Below are 11415 nucleotides of genomic sequence, written 5' to 3' on the forward strand. Positions count from 1 at the left end.
ACTGCGAGACGAATCTAATGAGGTATATTAATTCATAATTAATAAATTGTTACTATAGCATTACTGTAGCAAATCATAGATTAATTAGGCTCATTAGATTCGTATCACAAATTAGCACTAATCTGTCAAAAAAAATTTATAAACAAAATTTATTTGGTACTCCTAAACAGTAAGATTTCTTTTGATGTGATAGGGGCTAAAAAAACTGATGGAAACAAACATAGTCTTAGCTTTTGCCTTTGTGCATTAGGTACGGGGCGTTTATTCATCGCGCGTGCTTTTTGCGCGCAGCTGCGTCGCCGGAGGCTTTCCCCCTATTCTATTGTACAATCTGTTTAGCGTCTTGAAGTGTTAAACAACATTTAGAATTCTGGAACATTTTAAAGTGTTTATAACATTTACTCAGAACTTTTTCAAATGTTCTAATGTTTCTGTACAATTCTAAAATGTTTTACAAACATATATGAAATGTTTCGAAACAATTTGAAATATTATCCAAACAAACCTGAAATATTTTTTAATCATTCAAAACATTACGAAGTGTTTAACACTATTTATTGGAAACTTTTCATGTTCCCAAACAAATCAGCATGTTCCGGAACACTCTGAAATGTTCCCAAAGAAAGTCCTCAATGTTTCAGAACTTTTTTCCAAATGTTCTAATGTTCCAGTACAATTCTGAAATATTTCTCCAAACATATCTGCAATATTTTACAACCATATTTGAAATATTTTGAAACAATCTGAGATATTTCTAAACAAACCTAAAAATATTTTTTAATCATTCAAAACATTATAAAGTGTTTAACACTATTTATTGGGTACTTTTCATGCAAACACTGACAGCCTGTTCCAGCCAGCGCCAGCCAGGGCCAGACCGATTGATTCTGCAACCATTCATCATCTTCTGCAGGCACACGCAAGCTAAGCCAACCATTCATACGGTAACACTTTTGAAAAAAGTTCAGGAACACTTTTGAAAACGTTCCGGAACACTATAGAAATGTTCCGGAACTTTATGAATTGTTTCGGATTACTTTTGAAAATATTCTGACAGACTTTTTGAAAACCATATTAACGTTCCGGAACAATGTTCCAAAACACTTGTGACAATGAAACATTATAGAAATATTTCGAAACTCTTTTGAAAATAATGCAGAACACTTTTTGAATTGTTCCGGAACACATTTTGAAATGTCCCGGAACACTTTTGAGAACCATCTTAATGTTTCGGAACAATGTTGCTGAGCACTTTTTTGAATTGTTCCGGAACACTTTTGAAAAATGTTCGGGAACACTTTTGAAAATATTCCAGAATATTTTTGAAAATTGTGTTAATATTTCGAAACAATGTTCCAAAACACTTGTGACAATGTTCTGGAACACTATAGAAATGTTCCAGAATACTTTTGAAAATATTGCGAAACACTTTTAAAATTTTTCGAAACACTTTTGAAAATGTTTAGGAACACTTTTGAAAATGTTCCGGAACACTATAGAAATGTTTCGGAACTTTTTGAATTGTTTCGGAACACTTTTGAAAATATTCCGAAACAATTTTTGAAAACCGTCTTAATGTTCCAGAACAATGTTTCTGAGCACTTTTTTGAATTGTTCCGGAACACTTTTGAAAAACATTCGGGAACACTTTTGAAAATATTCCATAATATTTTTGAAAATCATCTTAATGTTTCGGAACAATGTTCCAAAACACTATAAAAATGTTCCAAAATACTTTTTGGAAAATGTTTCCCAAAAGTGTTCCGGTCTTAATGTTCTTTCGGATCTCTTTTGAAAATACTGCGGAACACTTTTTGAAATATTTCAGAACACTTTTGAAATTGTTCCGGAACACTTTCGACAATATTCCGGAACACTTTTGAGAACCGTCTTAATGTTCCGGAATAATGTTCCTAAGCACTTTTTTGAATTGTTTCGGAACACTTTTGAAAAACGTTCGGGAACACTTTTGGAAATATTTCATAACATTTTTGAAAATCGTCTTAATGTTTTGGAACAATGTTCCAAAACACTTGTGACAATGTTTCGTTCCCGGACACTATTGAAAATATTGCGAAATACTTTTGAAATATTTCAGAACACTTTTGAAAATGCTCAGGAACACTTTTGAAAATGTTCCGGAACACTAAAGAAATGTTTCAGAACACTTTTGAAAATATTCCGGAACACTTTTTGAAAACCGTCTTAATGTTCCGGAACAATATTCCAAAACACTTGTGATAATGTTCCGGAGCACACTTTTAAAAATGTTCCAGAACAATTTGGAATGTTCCAGAACACTTTTTAAAATGTTTCGGAATACTTTTGAAATGTTTCCGGAACACTTTTGAAAAAGAAACACTTTTGAGGACTGTCTTAATGTTCTGGAACAATATAGAAATATTCTGGAACTCTTTTGAAAATACTGCAGAACAATTTTTGAAATGTTTCGGAACATTTTTGAAATTGTTCCTAAACGCTTTTGAAATGTTCCAGAACACTTTTTGAAAAACCGCGGCATTATGAAAACAAGTATATCTGTAAAGTATTAAACAATTAAAATTGTTTACAAAATACCCTTAAACAATTTGAACTGTTATCGAAACATTAGGAAAATAAATTTTCCAGAACATTTACAAAATACCCTTATACAATTTCGCTTCATTGGATATAGTGTAATGAAGCGATCAATTTGAAGCGCATCCGCATGCCAAAACAAAAGAATTTTGAACCGTGAAAACAACTCAGAAGTACAGAACATTGCCAAACAATTTTTATCAGAACATTTCCCAATAAATACCACTTGTCCACTTCTGAAGCAAATGGCAGTCCTAACATCCAATTATGGGCCGGGCCCCCAGCTTCCGTTGCCGCTCGCACCATGCTGACGCGCACGCGGCGCGCGCCCCCCCGCGGCCCGCCCATGCTTCTACGATGTTGTCGCCTGAAGTCGCTTAAAATGACATTTAGATGCCCCCTGGTCACGTGGGCTGGGTTGGGGGCCGATGGGGAAGGGGAGGTGCGCAGAGGGGGGTGGGGGTAATTGGACTGCGAGTGGGCCGTGGGCCAAGTAGATGGCTCGATCGAGTCGGACGGAGGACGGTCGGTTTGGCTGGTTGGTGCTGGGTGTAGAATACTATTCTACACCTAGGGTGTAGAGTACACGTCCTGACAAAGAAATTGTGTATTCGGAGAACAACAGGATGGCGATGCCGAAATTGTCTCGGATCGGAGCAGACCATGCAAACTAAACCCATCTACACATACTCGGGCTGTTCAAAAAACGTGAACAATTCGAAACAGATACGATCATACATATGCAAAGATATGCATATTTCCAACCGTATCTCTTTCGAACGGGAGACGTCTAACTAAGTTTCGTGATCTACGAATATAATACGGATTGAGGGTCAAGTATGCCTCATCTTGCTGTCCTGCAAACGGACAAGTCGATAGCGATGGCGGCTGTGGCCCAGTGGCGGAGGAAGGCGGGAACCAGGTCACAGTGACCAATTCCTGCAAAAAAAACAATGTTAGCAATATGGACTGAATTGAATTGAACTCAGGTGTTCATTGTAGAGTACGTGCAACTAAAAGCAGCTTTTTTTAGATTGTATAGAACAGTACAAGCAGCATGCAACACATACATTGTAGTAAAGCCTAGAGCCAAACAAAGTAAATAGAAACCTTGTACAAGGAGTAAATAGGGAAAGCAAATTAGCAATACTGCATTTATCTAAGTAATCTGTATATTCAACTAGCCACAGGAAAATACGCTTCAGCTTTTGATTTCGGCAAACAATGAGGGATCCAGATGTGCCAAAAAATATTATGCCGATAGGGGCAATTTATTATAGTTTGCATTTATCTAAGTAATCTGTATATTCAACTAGCCACAGGAAAATACTATTCAGCTTTTGATTTGGGCAAACAATGAGCGATCCAGATGTGCCACAAAATATTATGCAGATAGGGGCAATTTATTATAGTTTGATATAATTATCCAGATGTCCCACAAAATATAACTCAGATGCAAACATTAACTATTATAAATAAAGCATTCTGCAATCCAGGTGTCATTACCCAATTTGCAATCGATCTCTCAATTTATCATATAGCTCGTCGACACAGGCATGCAGCTTCTAGTTAACACAAGAACAAAAGAAATCTTTAAAGTGTCCATGAGCTTGCCTGGGTGAAGTGGCTGCAGATTGGGAACGTGCGTCAATGCTGGTGGCGAGCCCGAGGAGAAGCTGTTGAACCCAGGTGCCGAGGCCTGCTGACGAGCGTAGCACGGAGCCACGGCCGCACGACCGCCTTGGACGAGCGGAGGAGAAGAGATAGGCCGTCGCAGCGGCGCTCCTGACAGGCGGAGGCGGGGCTGCACGCCTACCGCAGTGCCACCACAGAGCCCCCGCGCGCTCCTTGCACAGCGCGCGGGCCAGATGAGTCTCATCTGCAGTACTGCAAGAAGACTCTCCCACTGACCTGTGGCCCCTGAACCATGGGGCCCGCAAGTCAGTGGCACCGAGTCCCTCTGCAGTACTGCAGAGGAACCGGTTCCGCGCGGGCCAGGGGCGTGGGGCTAGCAGTGAACAGCGCCTGCTCCAGCCCGGCCACCGCGGCACGTGTGCCGGCAGTGGGGAAGAACGGGTGCGGGTGCCTGCGGAGAGCCTCCCCAAGCGGTGGAGCCGACAAGCGAAGGGGACGGGGCCGCCAGCAGTATCCGACGGTGACGCGGGGCCAATTACGCGGTGTAGCCGGCGAGTGAGGGGGCGGACGGCGGCATCGGGGGCGGCGTGGGGGCGGGCGGGGGCGGCCTCGGGGGTGGGGTCTGGCCGGACCAGGCTAGGTGCGCGGCGGCGGCGCCGGCCAAGCTCGGCGCGCGAAGGAGGAGGGGGCGGCGGCGGACGGCGGCGGTCGAAGGCGGCGGCGGTGGTGGTGGGGTGGGGGCGGTGGCGGCTGTGCGTGGGCGTGTGACGCGCGCGGGTGGTGGCCACTGGTTAAGTCACGAGCAACAATTCGCCGTGTGCTGCCGTGTGCCAGATCTGCGACACATGGCTTGTCTTAGTCTAGACACACGGCGAATAAAATTTCCATTATTTCGTGTGCACTTGTTTGATAATGAACTTTCCAAAAAATCATTAAATCTAAACACTTAAATTTTTTATATGGCCTCAATAACATGATAATTTTTTTTACTAATTTCATTCTATTGTTTCATGTCATTATTAATCACATTTAACGTACTTATATCAATTATAATAGTTTACTTGCAATTAATACATTAAAAATACCAAATGAACCCGAAAAATATGAAAATTCAACATGAAGCAATCATTATCGCATATTGTCTATAGAAAAAGTTTAAAAGTCAAACTCAAATTTTTCTATCATGACACATACAAATCTAACCTCATCCTCTTCTTCTCTCTGAAACTTCTTCGGGAAACTCTCAATTTGTAAGCATCATCGTGACAAAATGTTCGTATCGTGCTCAAATTTTTACCATACATTCCACATATAATAGCATGAAGCTGCGGCAAATCTCATAATTTTCTGACGTCGTTCTAATTTTATAGAATTTAAACACTATTTGCCACCACGATCGTCGTAATGTTTCATTACCACAATCTTTGAAATTTTGTTTGAATTACTAGTTAAGGTTTTACACTACAGTCAATATCATGAAAATCATTTTTACAAATTTTTTTCTATTATTTCATGCACTTTTAATTAAAAATTGATTTATACCACAAAAATCATCAAAATAAAATAAATTAGTTAAATAAAACTAACATTTCTATAAAAATATCATATTCAAACATAGAGTACCAAACAATATATGGACAATGTAGAAAAATTTTGGGAGGAAAAATTAAAACATTTTAATTATATTTTCCGTGTTCTGAAGTGTGCCACACGGCAAAGGGAGCCGTTCGCCGTGTGCCTCTTTGGGCACACGGCAAATGCTGACGTCTGTCAGGCGCCGTCCCAGGGCCTGACGGCACAGCGGCTTCGCCGTGTGCTAGGTTCTTAGCACACGGCGAAATCACGTCTTTGCCGTGTGCCTCGTGCGGGTACACGGCGAACACTCACGTCCGTCAGCCCGAGCGACGGGGCCTGACGGCGGGAGCACGTGCCATGTGCGTGTTTCGGCTTCGCCGTGTGCCTGGGCTTCGGCACACGGCAAAAATGGTTGTTTGCCGTGTGCCTGGGGTCGTTACGCGGCGAAAATAGCTGTTTGCTGAGTATGTTTTATTTGCCGTGTGTTTTCTACGAGGCACACGGCAAATAGTATCTTTGCCGTGTGCCCGAAAAAAAGCACACGGCAAAAGTTTAGGCACACGGTAAAATGCCGTTTTCCGGTAGTGCTACTGCTGTTTCGTGCCTTACTAGCCTGGCTCAAGAGACGAAAGGGCCCTCTCACCTTGGCTCTGCAGAGTGCAGATACATAGATTTTGACGTTCCAATGCAGGCAGACTCGCTGGTCGCAATTACTTACAGCTAATGATGTTATTAGTGTGTGATTATAATGATGTTAGTAGCATGTGATTAGTACATAAATACCATATGATATTAGTATATTTTATTTATAAACAATATTAAGACATAATACTATGCCCTTCAACTCGAGCTAGCCGTTTGCAGCCGTTGTCCACTTTCTGCGTAGAGCATCGGTTTAACCGGTGCCCAAGTGTCGGTTAAACCGGTCACTAATGGCTCTGAAATAGTCGTTGAGCCTTCTGACACAAGCTGCAACTGACGTACTGACCATCAGTTAAACCGATGCCCGGTGTCAGTTTAACCGGTGCTTAAGAATCCTCCTCAGCTCACTACAGTGCTGACGTCATTACACCGATGCCTTGTACCGATGCACCGTCGGTTTAACCGGTGCTAAAGGCTTCTTCTTCTGAGCCCCAACATGCTCTCTAGACAATGCCTAGGTGAATGCAGCGATGCCTTCATCTTGTACCATCGGTTTAACCGGTGCTTAAGGATTTCTTCTCTTGGCTCAACAACACACTGTCCGTTGCACTGATGCTTGGTCGTCAGTTGTTACCGGTGCACGATCATCGGTTTAACCGGTGCCTTGTTTTCTTCTTGCACTTATGCAACTCGTCGCGGCTGTCATTTGAACACCTCAAATATATTCTATCTTTCCTTTTCACTATGATTTGAGCATCTCGACAGCGCATTGGACACTTTGGGTTTGATCCATGGGACCTAGAATTCCTATAAATATGATCTCACATACTTATTAGTCCCATTGATTGCGTTGTCATTCGATCACCAAAATCACAAGAAATGGCCTAATGGGGCCATATTTGTTATATTATGCATAGATATTGTTGGCCTTTTAGTGCCCCAAATTTCAAAACAAAGATTTAAGCCTGAAGATGAAAAATTCAAAAAAAAAATTGCCATAACTGACCAAGATTCTTAAGACCACAAAATGTTCAATCAAGTTTATATTGGCCATTCACTAAACAAATAAAATAAAGATTTACAATATCAATTAATTTCCTGAAGTTTGGGATATTATTGGATCCCATACATGTTGTGCTTTATATTATTATATACCAGCCATAAAGAAACATACAATATACAGTTGGAACAACATAAATACAATTCGGGACATTCTATAATTTATTTTGTTTTATGGTATGTACACCGGCCCTGTCACCCTGCTGGATCTTGATTATGAATTAACCATGCTTGATTGTAATTTTTCAACAAAAAAAATAATATGGCACAGGGAGTGGTTTATTGTAAAGGTAGAAGCAACTGTGTGGTCACATAGATGTGGGCATATCCCTGATTATCAAATTGACAATTTTATTGATGTGGAAAATAGATCAATTTATCATAAATAGCCGATAAACAAATACATAAACTTTAAAATATCTTGGAGTCAATTTTAATATTGAAGGATTAATACTGATAGTTAGTCATAACATCATCACTTGTCATATAAGAAGCGCAAGTCTATTTGAGATAAGAAAACATGACAGAGACATATGCCACACTCAATGCCATAACAAAAAACAAAGACATATGCCACTCACAGTCTCAAAATACATTTAGTCAAAAAATTATATTATTAATTAAATCTTCACCCCCAATGAGAATTCAACACACAAATCAAATGGGCTTTGTTTTTAAATTCCAAAAATATCACAGGCGGTGACTAGCTTGGAGGGAAAACTGGACTTTATTTCTTAATACTGCTCTCCTGCAGTACGTACAATATAATGTTGCATTTAACATGTACATATATAGGGATAAGGAGACATATGTATGTGTGATCTTGGTAAGAACATAATTCATTTCATTCATACATTTGGTATCATCAAATTGCATTCAACATATATAACAGAGATATTGATATTTTGAAAATATATAAATAGCTAACAAATGCAATCCTCCTTCAAAAAAAGACTTATCCACCATTCCGAAGTATATATAATGCATATATGTTTTCCTCTAAATTTATTTTGGACAAACAAAATATTTAAACACCATTCAGCGGTTCCTTTTCTAGTAAGCTGATGCCAATGTATTACTTCCTATAGAGTTCTGTAAATTAACCTGAGTTCAAATAAGTACACAGCAGTGTACTGTAGCATGATAAAGATCAGCAATACAAGCAACCCTGAGAAAATAGATGAGACTGTACTCACACAACATGCGGTTTAATTTCTCTGAAAGGCAGTTGTGTATACACGCGCACTGTCACGGTGAAGAAGCTAAAGTCTCAGATCAAATACCACTCTCTCAAACTATCCATGCTAAGTTTAATTTGCAAATAATGGGCGACATAAAACATAGCATTTGAATTCAACACTGCCATGCAACGAGACACATATTATTATAGAATCACATTGCAGTGGCAGATTAATTGTAAGAATAATCATTAGTTTACATACAATTTTAAACACATGTGCCTGCCAATTGATTGCAAAATTAAATCGCATCAGCCGAATTACATCCCGGAAACAAAGACGACCGATCATTGCATGATCTCCGTTTCCTCAATCCTCTTCATCACCGCGTTCGCTGCCGCTGACACCAGCTCGGCCAAATCACTGCAGATCGAGAGAAGTCGCCATGCATATATATAGCACACAATTAGTTATTAGTTTGCTCCAAGCTCGTTGGATCGTTACATCACATGCGTGCTTAACAAGTGATGAGTGGATTATTAGCTTATTATTAGCTAGGTCAGGGCGTCAGGCCAGGCCGCCGTCAGGCAGGAAGTAATGTACCCTGTGGCAGGGTCGTAGGTGAGGCCGACGGTGTACCTGGCCTCGCGGAGCGCGGCCCTGAAGCGCTCGACGTCGCCGGGGGCGAGGGCGTCGGACTCGACGACGGCCGGCGGCAGGACCAGCCCGGAGGGCTTGACGCCGTAGAAGATGGGGACGATGACCTTGCGCGCCTCCACCAGCGAGGCGAGCTCGTGGAGGCAGAAGGCCGAGTCGAGGTAGCGCTCGGAGAAGATGGCCACGGCCACCCTGCACTGGCTGATGCCCTCGTCGATGCGCGCCACCAGCCGGTCGCCCGGGCGCAGGGACACGACGTCCAGGAACGGCCGGACCCGGCCGCCGCCGAGCTGCAGCAGCCGGTCGTGCAGCTGGCGCGCCACCATGTGCCGGGTGTCCGCCCCGCTGTGGTCGAGGAACACGTTGTACGCTCGCCCCGTGGCCGCCGCGGCCATGGACATGGACGGCGGCGACCCGCCCGTCGCGGACCTGCGCAGCAGCCAGGACGCCAACGCCATTGACGCGGAAGATCGGAGCTCGCTTGTTCCGGAGGTTTTAGTTTTCCTTTGAGATTTCCCCGGAATTATTCTGGGGAGCTTAGACGACTGATGAAACTGAATCGATCAACGATCAATCGTGTATTCTCTTATAGCGGCAGACGTGCGGAAGCTGCTGCTCGACACAAGAAATTTGTTACGCAGCCTGTCCCGGCGCACGTGCTGAATTTGTTGCGTAGAGTGCCTTGCGAAGGCGCAAAACATGACACACAAATAACCCGTAGATTTTTCAACCTTTTTCTTCAGAAATTGCGAACATGCAGTGGATAATTTTGCGTGACCAGCGTATTGGTAACCACAAATACTGGATTTGTTGGGATCGGAGTTGTGAAACCCAAACAGAAAGAATGAAAAGAGGAAACAAGCGAAAGTAGAATGCTAAGAGAAACGATGGCACAGTCGAAAATTGCACTATAATTCCAAAAGATTCAACCTATTACACAGTGTTGTGGAGGGGCTATTTATATCCCCACACTATTACATCTTTCCCTAAATACCCCTCCGCAAATCCCGAAGGTTTAGAGATTACGGAGTGGGCATTCGGTCTTTTCCTCGGGTTGGACTGTTCAATTTGCTCACTCCAACCAAGATCACGCTTCTCACGCGGTAGCCGGCTTAACCTTCGGCCTGGATCCTCACGTGACTCCCGACCACGAGCGGACCTTCGGCCCCGAGGGTTGACATTTGCCCAGGAAGTATTTCGCCTGGTAGCCTTTGAGCCGGTCCTTCGGGCGGTGCCACCTTTTGGGGGGGGGGGGGGGGGGGCTGCCCGGCCAATCCCCAAATCCCCAACAGGATTCGCCCAGGGTAGGGGCGGCACCAGGGGTATGCCCCAGTATGCCTAGACATACCCAAGATTTAGGGGAAAATGTCAACATGTATTCATAGATGTATATACTCTCTTTATTGCACAAAGAGTGTAGTTTTAGAAAATTCAAACACATTACTCATTAAAAAAACGACTTTGTTACCCATAATTATTTCTACCAATTGTGATTGAAACTGTATTATTTATTTGGGTTTCTGGATCCTTAATGAATGGATAGACGTTGAAACTAAAAAAATAATATCTACTGAATATTTGATTCGCTCTATACGTTCTTTTATGCAATGCTTTCTTGGTATACTTGATATTGCTTTAATTAGATGGATTTCATTACAAGCTAAAACTGCATTCTTTGTGGGACAAAATTTGAATGCCAAAAACTATACTTATTTTGGAACGGAGGGAGTATCATATACAACTTATGGACCCAATTCAACAAAGCCTAGCAAGGAAGCCCCAAATGCAAAAGAATCATTCTCTCCGTCTCTGCTCGCAGCTCGCTCTGAGCCCCCTGGCTCCGTGTTCGCCCCAGTGCACCTCCGGCCCTTGGCTCTGAGCCCTCCGCCTTCGGCCCTCGGCCCTTCGCCTGTCCCCTGGATCAGCGTCTAGCGGCACTCCGGCGACCGGCGTCCGGCTCTCTCATCCTAACCACCTCCCCAACTCGGCAACGACAACTCCGGCAGGGGTAGGCCGCAAGCCCCTCGCCGTCCCAGTGCCAGCGCCCCAGCATCAGTGCGAAGGAGGCCGCCACCGGTTGTTATTCGCACCG

At 42.8% G+C, this 11415-nt stretch overlaps 1 protein-coding gene across 1 annotated transcript; it reads right to left on the minus strand.

Annotated features, from left to right (window-relative positions):
- Positions 1–9013: 9013 nt before the first annotated feature.
- LOC120662347 (TIR-only protein-like) lies at positions 9014–9781 on the minus strand. The gene is made up of 2 exons (XM_039941515.1): positions 9270–9781; positions 9014–9089 (listed from the first exon to the last, which is right to left on the minus strand). The coding sequence occupies exons 1-2, from the start codon at positions 9779–9781 to the stop codon at positions 9014–9016; spliced, it is 588 nt and encodes a 195-aa protein (XP_039797449.1).
- Between the last annotated feature and the right edge of the window lie 1634 nt (positions 9782–11415).

Source organism: Panicum virgatum, chromosome 2N, assembly GCF_016808335.1.
Source record: "Panicum virgatum strain AP13 chromosome 2N, P.virgatum_v5, whole genome shotgun sequence".
NCBI lineage: Eukaryota > Viridiplantae > Streptophyta > Magnoliopsida > Poales > Poaceae > Panicum > Panicum virgatum.